At 28.6% G+C, this 13,871-nt stretch overlaps 1 protein-coding gene and 1 long non-coding RNA gene across 3 annotated transcripts; one reads left to right on the top strand and one right to left on the bottom strand.

Moving 5' to 3' along the window:
* Positions 1–275: 275 nt before the first annotated feature.
* LOC103574069 (rh5-interacting protein) lies at positions 276–3,732 on the bottom strand. 2 transcript variants are annotated; one of them, XM_008553405.3, is made up of 8 exons: positions 3,294–3,732; positions 3,136–3,226; positions 2,748–2,996; positions 1,492–1,740; positions 1,174–1,416; positions 1,030–1,089; positions 654–902; positions 276–547 (listed from the first exon to the last, which is right to left on the bottom strand). In XM_008553405.3, exons 1-8 carry the CDS (start codon positions 3,414–3,416, stop codon positions 294–296), a joined length of 1,518 nt encoding a protein of 505 aa, XP_008551627.1. In that variant the 5' UTR covers positions 3,417–3,732; the 3' UTR covers positions 276–293. The 2 variants fall into 2 exon arrangements, with proteins under 2 accessions (XP_008551627.1, XP_008551626.1); XM_008553404.3 differs by having other exon boundaries at positions 1,174–1,425; positions 3,294–3,656.
* A 3,164-nt stretch (positions 3,733–6,896) lies between these two features.
* Positions 6,897–9,187, top strand: LOC106693237 (uncharacterized). The gene is made up of 3 exons (XR_001345069.2): positions 6,897–8,272; positions 8,418–8,497; positions 8,564–9,187. It is a non-coding gene; the product is annotated as an uncharacterized LOC106693237 (long non-coding RNA).
* The last annotated feature ends 4,684 nt before the right edge of the window (positions 9,188–13,871 follow it).

Here is a 13,871-nt window from a genome sequence, read left to right as displayed (position 1 = left end):
CTTTTAATAGTTGATCACACCATTGGTCGTAAATTAACTTGTTTCTGACTGACTGCTGACACTGAAACCTTAACTTCCAATGCAGGAAATCATGAAAAGTCTAGTGTGTAACTCAGGATGGAACGCTATTTCAGACTGCGGGTAATGTCAACCAACTTCACCCTGGTCTGAAATCATTTTATTTCTTCCCTTATCACACAATATACTATTTTAAATTGAGACTATAACTTTAATTTTCTTATTATTTATCAAGGACCTAAAGAGTTTTTTAAAGATTAGTCATAAACAAACGTTTAATGAGCAAATATACAGAGATTATTGGCGACAGCAACGTAGTTTGGTTTACATGCACACCAATAATTAATACAAGCAGAATTTTCAGCGCTGCATTGATCATCTCTCCAACAATATCCACCTAAAATTGGTAAACATGATGTGCCAACAGCAACATTATTTATGTTACAAGTGCATAAATTATCTAATGAGCACTTTGAATGCCACAAATCACTACACTCTGAACTCTTATCACAAGTGTATAATAGATGTGCTAAAAAAAAAAACGAACTATTTAGTTTGCGTAATCTTTAAATCTGATCTTAAAATAAAAAATTATTTGATTTTTCATTTTACTTGCAGTAAAACTGAATACTCACTAGCTTTACATTGATTATAGGATACTGCTGATCGTAAAGCTTTACATTGACATGTATTATCTTTACAATGAGATGACTTCATTATACACTGTTCATCATTCAAACAGAATCCATTCAAAGCTGGAGCGCAAGTGAACTTATCAACTGAAAAACTGTGCTCTTTACATACGCATATTTTATTTAATGAGCATCTTGAATATAAAATATTTTTACAATCTTCATCTTTTTCACAAGATTTTCCAAGTTCCACTTAATAAAATTACAAATAACAACTTTTATTAAAATTTAATATAATTACGTTACATATGAACTTAAAATTAATTATTAGAGCATTTTATTAAGAAAGAAAAAAAAACAAAAATGAGTACCCACGTACCTAATAATCCTGATGCATGGGAATTTATATAAATTGAATAATCTGTATCTTGTAGCGTTACTGTAATAAGAAATGAAATGATCAAAATTAAAATTAAATTACTTTTCAACTTTTTCTTCTTTTTTTAAACACAAATTTACATACTTGGTACACATTTTGATTCTCGATAAACATAATTAGCTTTACATTGACACTTATTATCATGACAAAAAGAATTTTCTGTAGCACACAATTCATTGTCGGAACATGCAATGTTAAATAGGAGAGCGCATACTGTATTGTTCATTGCCGGACCGTAATCATCCTCACATTCGCATTGGTTATTATTGGAGCATCTTGTTTTATTTATAAACATTTCACAATGAGAATTATTGTTACAAGGTATACCTAAATAAGCTACAGTATAAAACAAACGCACTTAAAAAATATAATTTTCAGAGTGTATTTATTGCTATTACTTACGTGTTATACATTGACCGTTCGAAAAAAACAGGTATTGAGGTTTGCACACGCATTTATTTTGAATACACTCTGAATTATCTATCTTGCAATGGTCATTCTTTTGACAAGATACATCTAAAAGTGGTAAACATAATCTTGGATTTTCAGCTATTGTATTTAATGCACAAGCACAAGTTTTATTTTCTAAGCAAGTTGCGAATTTAATTCCGCCACAATCTGCATCATTTTCGCATTGTGTACCGATAAATGCTATAAAAGTATAATTAAAATTAATATAATATAAAACAATCATTAGAAAATATTGTATTGTGACAAGAAATGAAACAAAATAATTTCAGACCAGGGTGAAGGAAGCTGACATGAATTTGTCATGATTACCTGCATTGGAAGTTAAAGTTTCAGTGTCAGCAGTCAATCAGAATCAAGTTAATTTAAGATCGATGTGTGACCAACTATTAGCGTAAGCGTAAATTATCATTTGCAATTTATAATTAAGCAGAAACTATCAATATTATTTATTATTGACACTAATTTTTATAAAACTAAATCGCAAAGGCAACACAGTTTACGTGTTTGCTAATAATCATTCACGACATTCGACTTCCTATCCAAGTTCCCACAGAATCCATTCAGATGGGTTAAAAACCGCATAGAAATCAATACGTTTATTGAATTTTATGCGGTTGTTGACCAATTCTAGTGGATTCTACGGGAACTTTTGGGTTAAGCTGAAATTAGCTTGTTTCGACTAGTTGTAGAGACACTGAAACTTCAAGTTTCGATGCTGGTATCATGAAATAGTATTTTGGGATCAGTTTCAGCATAGTGGAAGGTATAGGACATCCCATTCCGCGTGTTTGTCACCCTTGCCTTCGGCGGGTAGGCAATTACAGACTCAGCTTGGGATGTATTATCTTCCCCTTTGGTGAGCATACTATTTTTCACTAGATCTGCACCTGAAAGTTTACATTTTTGTCAATGTTTGGGGGAAGAATTGCTTATGCGCCATTCCCCCCCTCCCCCTACTGATATAAAGTTAAAAATTTAAACTTTTAAGGGCAGATGTAGTGAAAAATAGTAAACCTACCACGGAGGAAGGTAGTACGTCATAATCCGCGTGATTACCACTTTTGCCATTAGCCTGGGTTACGGAATTACATACATGGGCTGGAATTCCCGACTTTCCTCTCTCGGTTTGTAATATACTAATTCTGTAAGTGAGAATATTTATTTTTCTTTCTAACAATTATATTTACCTCGTAGACATGTATTGGTGGAATCAAGAAAGTAATTATGTTTGCATTTACATTCATTATCAATACATTCAGAATTAGCGTTTATGCATCGTTCATTTTTCCAACAAAATTCACCCAGTAATGGTGCACAACTTGAATCACTTGTTTTTAGATATTTCGATCTACAAACACATTCGTTATTTTCTGAACATTTTGCATGTATTGTTGCATCACAATCTTCATCAATTTCACAATATTCTCCCAACTTCGCTACATAAACAAATACAATTGATTTCTTACAAGAAGAAAATTTTACGAGAAAAAAACTTTTTCAAGAAAAAAAAAAAGTATTCTCTTACTTCTTATATAATTTTAAATTCTGTTTTTATCATATGAATAATAATTATACCTTCTTTTACGCATATCCAATCATTTCTTGAAATTGATCGTTTGCATGTTAAAGCTGTGTCACAACATTCAATTAAACGATAAGGATGACACTAAAAAAATTTATGTAAATAATATTAATAAACTTTCAAATCATTAATTAGATATTAAATTACTCACAATTTGAGTGTGTTCGACACACGAATATAAATTTGAATTGCTTCCATTTGTCGAACAAGTTAACGGTAGAATTAAAGTTAAAATTATGTTTAATATCAAAAATATAATCTTATTAATAAACATTATAAAATTATTTAAAAATAATTCACAAAAGAAAAATAATCATTGAGTCGATAATCAATATGAAAATATTTTTTTTACACTAAAAAATATACGGAAGTTATTTTTTTTATCCATTAGATTGACTAATAAATATTTTTATGTATACCACTAAGTGATAAACTATGATGTATATACTTTTTTAATACGTGGCAGAAATTAATGACATTTTTTACCTTAATCGACATATACACCGTAAGATAATTAAAAGCTGACCTACTTAAATTTTTTATAATAATCAAATACCACATTACAAAATTGATAATTAATTTATTAGCGCGCATTTAAAAATAACTTGAAGTGTCAGGTTGTTTTTCTCTTTTACATTCAAGTGCACGAGATACTATCCTTGTTGCTCTTGCACTGTAAATGAAAACATTACCTACGTTTTTATCTTAACAAACAGAAGTAACAGAACAAAAAAACGTAGATTTCTAGATTATATACCAATCGGCTGCCCAATTTAAAAACACAGTACACGGAAAGAAAATTATGGGAAGTTTTCCTATGTATTATGGGAATGTTTCCCATAATGGTATAGGAATTGTACCCACACTACTATAGGGATGGTTCCTATGTATTATGGAAATATTTCCTATACCAATATGGGAACCTCAGTCTGAAAGTCTAAAAGTCTTCTTGTAAATTATAGAAACCATTCCTATAATTATAGGGACCACTCCTATAATGCTATGGGTAGAATTCCCATAATTATAGGAACTATTCCTATAATTATGGGAAACATTCCTATATTTATAGGAACTGCTCCTATAATTTATAGTCGTAAATCCTATACTGGTATAGGATAGAATTTCACAAAATTATGGGAACCATCCCCATAATTTTCTTTCCGTGTAACTGACAAATTTTTCAAAATCTCGTGAACTTGATTCAATTCATATTTCAAAAATTTTTTTTTTGTCAGTTACTATGTTTTGAAATTGAACAGCCGCAATGCGTTGAATCTTGTTTTTAATTTTGCGTTTAGAGATTTTGTTTGCGAGAAATACTTGAGAAAAATTCACAACTGCGATGATCCTTAAAAAAATTTTCGATTTATTTTCTAGTAATAAATAAAAAGTAATTTATTAACATCAAAACCATCATATTCATTTTATAAATATCGATAATTTATTTCATGTTTAAAATAGATTAAATCAATATTAATGGAAGGAAAATTTGAATAAGTATAGAACTTTTTAATATGAGTGTAAATGTAGCAGACATGAGATAGTTTATAAATTTAAAATAAATTAACTAAATTAATGAAATTGAAAAAAAATGGGTGTACTGAATTTTAATATATCTAACCCTTATTAACAGAAAAGTTAACAGAAAATACTTTTTAATGCTTTTGAATACTTGGAATACTTTTGAATCACTCTTATTCTTATAAGCATTTAACATTGCAAATCATTTCGAATCGAATCTTTTTATCACCCTGGTTAAAAATACTGATTGAAAAAAATTGAGAAGCGGTCACTTCATGCAAACTGTATATCTATATATACAAACAAAAGAACTGAAATTATTGAAAAGAATTCGAATTCCATCATTTTTAATTTTTTTCAATCAATATTTTTAAACAGGGCAAGGAAATATGCATCTTTTTATTTTTATTATATGTCCCTTATTAAAAAAAAGTGAATTAAAACTATTTGTGATGTTAAATGTCCATAAGAAGAGCAATTTGAAAGTATTCAGAAGTATTAAAAAGCATTTAAACTTTTTTTTTCTAATCACTTTAAATCGCTTCTTTTAATAACGTTATTCTAAAACTTGAAAAATTGCCAATTGTAAGCTATATTCATACTCATCTTTTTAATTCACACAAAGAATCTGGTCCTGATTTTCCACTAGCCTAATAATTGTTATTTAAAGTTGACAGACAAAGATAAAAGGAAGCAAGTTAAGGTTTTCTTCAAGGACATTGATAGATTATGAAAAGGAGTAAGAAAGTGAGCCAAAGTAACCCTAATAGTCACTTTAGTTCGAAATTGACAATTGAAATTACCGAAATTCGCTGCTCGAATTTGCCGACAATTTGACAGCAACAATTGAAAAGAAAAATTTGCCGTTAATTTTTCCTCAATTTAGAAGTCGATCTTTTCTAGAAAAAAATCCTTAGAAAAGTTTCCCTGAATTTTTCATCAAATGTCGTCAACTTCGGGATTTTCCGTTGTTGACAACAATTTGTATACAACTTTTGAAGTAAGTTTGCATTCTAATTCGGGTAGTAAATTTACGTCAAATTGTCGTCAAAAACGAAAAAGCCCAAGCTTGACGGACATTTAATGAAAAATTTAAGGAAACTGTAAATCAAACTTTTGCTAAGCAAACTGCGTTACTAGGAAAAATTCAAAATCCTCAATGACAGCAAATTTAAATTCTACGCCCTCTTCTCTGCATAAGCTATTATCTTACTACCATGAAAACTACTTTAACGACTGGCCATTGATTCGCAAAGTTGTCTAGCTTGAATAAAAAAAAAAATCTTCAGTTGGTATCTCAAGCTGTCATCTCTCTCTCAGCTGAGCAAAGTCAGCCCCTTCTAATTTTTTTTTGACACTTTTTTGGATTTTGATTGTAATAAATCGTTTGTTCGTCGTTTGTCCTTGAATGTTCGTCATTAATAATTATTTGTCCTAATTTTGTTTATTTATAAAAAATTAAATAATAACTGATTGTTTAGTTAGCCCCCCCCCCCCTATGCAAATTATAATTTTATTCTATCATATTTGGTCTATAATTATCTATAAACGTTTGTCCGATCATTAATTGTGTTTGTCCTATTGTTAAATTGTCTGTTTTTATGTTAATTTGTAGTTTTTAATTAGTTATATATTCATATGTGTGGAACACTTGTCTTGCGCATGCGCGCATTTAATGATGAAGGCGGGTAATTTAAAAAAAAAATAAGCAATGACAAAAAAAGTTAATCCGTCTCAGGCTCAGAAGGATTTAAGGTCTTTTGAAGTATTGTTCACGCGTAATTATTACCCTATTTAATTAATTACATCCTGGTCCAGCACCAACTCGATTTAATACAGTCTCATATGGTAAGCGTGATAATATTAATTTCGTTTTACACCGAACTATGTTATGAAGATTAAGTATATTATGGAAACATCGCTAGAACCGATACCGCAATTATAACTAAATATTAGTCTCATTATCCTTTCAATTGCTTATTGAACTTATTAAAATCGATAAGATTAATATTACTCTACAAATCTGATAAAGCAAGAAATTCCAGGGACAGCCTGCGGTGTCAATCGGGTTACAGACTTTTTTTATAAATGATACATCAATTAAAATTTTTCTCCAAGTATTTTTTCGGATTTCGCAGTTTCTCCGTAATTATAATTTATAGATCTCATGAAAGTCACAGATGCATGAATTGTCGTTGTAGAAATGAAACAATTTCATCTAAGTACGCCTTAATGTTTATAATTTTATGGTTTTTTTTCATTATATCTAATAAGTCATATTCATATATTTTTTATCAATTATTGTCTATAATTACAGTATAAAGTAGTTTTTCAAGTGATGCCGTATAATCTTGAAACATCATTTCAATAATAACAACGTTCCATATTCATAAATATAATTTAAATATACTTATATAAAATTTACAAAAATATAACCCCACTTATGTATTAGAAAGTCAAAAATAACCTACTACTTATTGTTTTATTTATTTTCAAATGAAATTAGCATTCGCCATTTGTTAACAATAACTATTAACATAGAAATATGGTAATCAGTTTTTTAATGAGTAATTCAAAATATTTGTAAGAATAATTGGTACTTTCTTATTTCGATTTTTTCCCAACAAAAAGTTCATGTTGTCATTGATGATCAACATATCGAAAAAGAATCTAATAGTTTATTGCCATAGATTTGGCCGACAAAGTTATGCTTTTTTTTTTTTTTTTTAATGAATTGAAAATTTTTTTTTTTTAGATTATTGCATTTTCATAAGAAAATTTTCTCATCTTGAAACTGTGTGGCATGTTTTTCTCATTTAAGTATTATTTACTTGAAATATTTTCGAGTGACAATTAATTGTTATTATTATTATAAAATGGAGTCGACTGGAAATAAAATATGATTGAAAAACTGTTTATAGTGTTTTGCTTAAATGAAAAATTAACAATTCTTCATGGATCGGAAAATGTTTTAGGGATGGAGTAAAATTTTTGATCTGATATGGGATTTGAATCATTAGTTGAAAAACAATTTTCTAAACTTATTTCTGATGAAATAATCAAATCTGGTAATGTACCCATTACAGCGCAAAACAAAAGCAAGGTTTAAAGGGTGGTGCTAAAAGTATTAAAATAAAAAAAAAAGATTTATTTAAGAAGAAATGTTGTGTCTATTATACTTTTTCTCTTCACTGTGAATTACAAGTAAATAAAAAATTTCGTTGTTCTCAATCAAATCTATTACGATTAATCAAGTTAAGATTATTTCTTTCATTCTTGTAATAAGTTTTGTTAGCACACATATTAATGTTATCAGCAATGAAAATAAAATTGAAATTAATATTTTTTTTTTTAAATTCAAGTGACATTTGTCTAATTATATGGTTAATATGTTAAAATAATATACGTAGTCGAGAGAACTCTATTGTCATAATTTCATAGCTACTGCGGTTAGTTAAGAAATAGTTTCACTAGAATCAAGAATCGTTTAATTTAAAAAAAAAAAAAAAATATATATATATATATATATATACAAATCTACTTTATTTAAAATAGATATAGGGTCCATATATAAAAAGATGTATTAATGTCTATTCATCTATTAATGAGGTATCATGTTCATGACTGTAAAAATAAAAATAATTTTTGTGAAATTTAAAAATGAATTTATTTCTGTTGACTTGATAATTTCGCATTTTTTAGCTATTGTTGATATATATTTTAATTGTGAATTTTTTATTTTTAAACAATACAGAAGAGAGCAAGCCTTCGGAAACTTTTTTATATAAATTAAAATAATTAAAAATTAAATTTATGAAATAAAAATTTGAAAAAGTAAGTAAATTTTTTTTTTTAATTTCGTGTGCATTTTTTGATGTAATTATTTTTTACAATATTCAGATTGTTTCTACATAAAAATTTTTAATCGTCAGATGTCAGCTATTTTCGGTGTCACGAAATACAAATCTGTAAAAATAAGTGATTAAAAAAGAAATGAGTTACTTAGAGGTTGCTATATAAAATTTAATTAATAATTAATCATAATAAATATGTTAAACTAAGTGCTTGTTTTGATGACGTTGCATCTTTCTTGAGTGAAATCTTGAATAATATTATAATAGTAAAAATTACAGGTTATGAATGAAAATTAAAAATTTTCATTAATTATATGTTGTTGTAAACTTCTATAAATTCTTATTTACTAGATTCCATTCTACCTTCAAAAACCTCTACTTCGTTGATTATCGAGTGTATGATTAAATAGGAACAGGAATTATAAATATTGTTATTAGCACTATCATTGATAAATAAATATTTATCTTCAAAAAAAAATTATTTTTCACTTTATTGAATTATTATTTTGTGTCTGATTGAAAAAACGTATTGCTATATAAATATCTTCAATATAGGGAATATGAATATTTATTTTACATACATTTGATTTTTGGAACATTGTTATTATTTATTGAGATGATTAAATTTATTATTTTTAATGTACATGAATGATTTTCACACATAATTCTATTCAGGATTCTGCAAATTATCTAAAATACAAAATTGATTGTTTTAATCTTTAATTATTAACAATAGTAAAAATAAAAAAAATTATTTCAGTATATAATTTACACATGTGGACAATTTTATTTTTATAACTTAATCTTAATCTATATATATATATAGTTATTAAAATTATCTCATGATTGATGGCATTTTTTTTCTTAATTTTTTATCAACAAATTAATGACACTGAAATTAGCCAGCGTCTAATAATTTTTGGATTTTTTTAAAATTCTATAGTTTTTAAAATTTTCTACATGTGCATATGTTTAATTTGGTTTTTCTTCAAATATAATTGTTGGAAAAAAAAAAAAAAAATCGAAAATTGTTAATTGTCTCCAAACTTCAGGATCATGTAAATAAATATTGAATTGGCATCATATTTGTAGTCAATGCAATAAATAATTCTTGAGCGTTCGTCAATAGTATAAAAATGAATAATTATTAATTAAAAAGAGTAAAACATTAATAGAATATTTATCGTAGCATTGTACATATCTCAGTAAATAGTCTTTATAAATATTTTAATTGAAATAAAAAATTTACATTATTTCCAGCTTTATGTACATGTTATAGCTACATGTCCGTGAAATGAATTTTCATTCGAAGTTTGCTTATACTATAAATAATTTATTTATTTATTATTGATATAAAATGATATGAAATAACATTTATTATTCTGTATTCAATATTATATTTTTGATTTCTTCATATATAATTATTTATAAGAAATGTAACATTAAAATAAAATTAACATAATAATTTCACAAGACGTAAATTTAATAGTATTTTCATTATTGCTGTATTATTCTAAAATATAATAAACTCCGTGGGGTTCAACTTCAGTACTGAGAGCTGCAGATTCTGGTTTAGCTGAAGAATTATTGTAAATTTGCCAACTGCCCGACAATCGTCGACAGTAAGCAAAATAATGACCAGTTCGATACGCTGCTACTCCAGATAATCTAAAAATCAATCAGTATTTCAAAAGTTAGTCATAATTGTAGACATAAAATTAAATATTGTTAAAAGCAATAAGTATACCGGTAACTTAGAGTAGTTTCAGACCTATTATCTGTTATTTTTAAGTTTAAATGAATAGGAAATTGACTTAATTTACATCTTTTGCCACTTGATGCATTGATATTGCCACGTATATCTAATTCTAAAAATAAATACTCTTTAGGAACAGTAACACGGGTTGCTTTTGCTTTGTTACAAAACCGACACTGAACATTAAAGATTTTATTGTAGAAACTTAAAGCTTTTTCGAGAGCAATAAATCCACAACGATCAATCGTTTTATGATTGACAGTAAGAACTGGCAAAGCTTGAGTGTGTACTTGACACGAAGAATTTGAACAAAATGAAGTTTCGATGACGCTTGGCGCATTTTTAAGTAAAGTTTGCCACAACTTGCTGATATTATCATAACAATTAATAGTGGGAGAAACATTAATTTTCATCATGTCTTTTTCTTCTAATTGTTTTTTATCTACAATAGAAACATTATAAATAGGATGTAAAATAGACATGCGTTGTTGATAAATTTCTTTTGTTGGTCCTTTTTTCATAAAGTCATTCAAAAATTTAAATACAGGAATATCTAAATTTGTGATATATTTATGAAAACGTGTACTATCTAACGCGCCAACAAATATCAATTGAATTATTGTGTCAAAAGGACAAGTATTAAGTGCTGTCCATTTTTTTCCATTAAATACAACTGGACCACTCTTGTTACCATTACCTAGTAAGAAAATTTTAGTTTTTTTCACGTCCACTAAATTATTTCGTAGTTTAATTTCAGGGAAATTTTGAAAATATAGACCAACTTCTTTATTAATGGATTTTTGTTGAACCATAGCTTCAACAGCTGCTGATAAAGACCCGCTATGTTGTTTCATAGTTAATAATTCCGGAGTATTTTTTTTATTGTCATTCTCAATCACTTTTGATAAATTATTAGGATTTCTCAATTTAATAACATCATTTCGATGGTGATAACTTTTTGATAATAATATATTTAAACCATCATTAGGATCCCCAGCATCAGTGGTAGCAATACTAATGTCTTGTTCATGATGATTCTTTGATAATAACATATTCAAATTATTATTAACGTCTTTAGCAGCATCGGAGGTAATAATACTATCTTGATCATGAAGATCCTTTGATAATAATGTAATTAAAGTATTATTATCATCTCCAGTATGAGCGGCAGCGATAATATCTTCATCGTGACGATTCCTTGATGATATTGCAGTTAGACTGTTATAATTTTTTGTTATAGTGGAACTAATATTAATAATTTTGTTTGCATCATTTTTTTCCTCCAAATAGTTTGCACTATAATTGTGATCAATATGACTCTCTGAGAGATTTACAGAATAATTTAAGCCATCTTTGTCTTTCAACGGGCTTACAGAATCACTTTGATCATCTTTATCCATTGATGAGTTCACGTAATCATCTATCCAGTCGTAATCGTTTGAACTTCCATCCTTTCCCAACCCCTTCCAATTTTCAAACAAATTTTCATCTTTTGGTTTGTTTAATTCTTCTTCAGAACAATTATCGACCACGAACTTTGTCAATTTTGAACGAAATATATTTACACCACCTAAAAGATCAACAATATGTAATTTCAGAAATTTGATTTCTGTTGTAGGTAATTTTACTTTTTTTTTCAAATTCATTTTTAAATCTTTGAAATCAGCCTCTATATAACTAGACGTTGCTCGTGGCATCGTATCAGGTGTGCACACATTTGTCCAAAGTGGAAACTCTTTGATTATTTCAACAAGTCTAACATATAGTTTAGGCATATAAAAACTGTTAAGCTTGCTTCCAGTGAAGATTATAGTATTAGCTTTTTTACAGAGATTATCAATCCATACTAAGAGAGCTAAAGACCATCCATTCTTATCGACACCACACGATGATTGATCGAAAATCATAGTTTTTTCTGTGTCAATTTCAATAGAATCAATAACTGTCAAGTCAGGATTACAAATTGAAATGAACTTTTCTAATTGATTTCTAGCTTCTACTGGAGTAATTATACAGTCATCAGACACAGAAATAATTGAATCTTCAAACTCAGTACCAGATACGATTAATGTCAAGATAAAAATTCCTTCCAGTTGAGATAATCGTTTACAATCAATCATAAGTGCTGTACAATAGAGATAAAAAGATTTTACAATTTTATGAAGCACTGATTGAAAACATTCCCATCTGCTGACAGAATGAATAAAGTGTGCTGTGTCCAAGCGTATGAAAGTGCGCGGTTCTAAATTTGTATTACCTATCAGATTTTCAAAACAGAAATTAATATATTCCTTCAGAGATTTACCATTGAATGAATCTGACATTGCATTTAGAAGTGCTTTAGATCCATCAGAGACTGCTTCGCGTGGTGGATTAACTTTCTGGACCCACCTTGAAAGCCAAAAAGAAATAAACTTGGCATCATGGGTTTCTGATAACATCTGATAAACTGAGATGGAAGTGCCTTTAAAGTTAATCACGACTTGATACAAAAATATATAACCAGTTTTTTTATCTCGAGAGTCAGTCAATTTTTTCACTAAACCACCAGTCGCATCTATGCATATTGATGAATATTTCCGGTAAATGCGCAGATATTCTGCATAAGTGTGGAACTGAGTTGGAGTTGCATAAAATGAGTAGAATGGGGTATCACCAATTGCTAAAATAGAATTCGCAAAGCATGGATCTTCGTTCATCTTGCGTATAGTTAATATAACATCTCTTCGATCATCAGGTTTTATCCCAAGTTCTTTGTCCGAAGCTTCTTTTTTGGCTTGATGTAGAGTACTCGAATCATATAAAAACGGTGATCCGGTATCTCCTGGTTTCAAAATTTTTTCGGCTTCTTCTTTTCGTCAAGCCAATACACCTGTGCGCAGTAATCTTTCTTGAACACCATTCCGTTTCTTACCATTAAGAGGACGTTTGACATCAGCGTGCTTTGAAAATCTTGTATCTCGACACTTCATGGTTATGAAGACAGGACCTTCATCTCCAGGAGGATTTTTAATTATTCCGAAAAGAGGATTTCGACAAGTGCGATCTCTACAACGTCCAGTCATGACTGCATAATTACTGCCACTTTCATGGATTTTACCCCGTTTAAAAACAAACGCACATTTGAGGCGATACTGCTCCCAAAAAGCAAATGAAACAATATTGGTCCATACACCAGGTTTAAATCCAGGATATCTCCGTCCATTACAAATAAGTGGTTCATCACGTTTCATTTCATTCCATTGCTCTCTTGTGATTAATACATCGAAATTTTCACGCTCATCATCATCGTCACACTCGTTAGAATCAAAATCCTTGATATCACCATCTTCATCCTTTTCATTATCATCTAAATCATACGTGGTGTCAACGTCATCATGATCATGAGTTGAATCATTCAGCTTATGAGAAATTCCTTCTTTATTATGGATGAAAATTCCGCATTCTTCTCGAGCGAGAGTTGAAATTTTTCTTCGATCTTGTCGTACATTAATTCGTACAGCATCAACAGTCCACAATCCTTGGATTTCGATGTCATTGGCAATGCTTTTCCATACAGATGAGGAATGCTGTGGTAATTTGTCTGTAGTAAAGTGTG

The sequence above is a fragment of the Microplitis demolitor genome, chromosome 7 (genome assembly GCF_026212275.2).
Source record: "Microplitis demolitor isolate Queensland-Clemson2020A chromosome 7, iyMicDemo2.1a, whole genome shotgun sequence".
Classification (NCBI taxonomy): domain Eukaryota; kingdom Metazoa; phylum Arthropoda; class Insecta; order Hymenoptera; family Braconidae; genus Microplitis; species Microplitis demolitor.
This window is presented reverse-complemented; position numbering and strand designations above follow the sequence as displayed.

Coding starts and splice junctions, on each gene's coding strand:
- LOC103574069 (XM_008553404.3), bottom strand. CDS start 3,416: ATGTTTATTAATAAGATTATATTTTTGATATTAAACATAATTTTAACT. Junction 2,997..3,135: donor TTGGATATGCGTAAAAGAAG/GTATAATTATTA, acceptor TTGTTTATGTAG/CGAAGTTGGGAGAATATTGT. Junction 1,090..1,173: donor AGAATCAAAATGTGTACCAA/GTATGTAAATTT, acceptor TTCTTATTACAG/TAACGCTACAAGATACAGAT.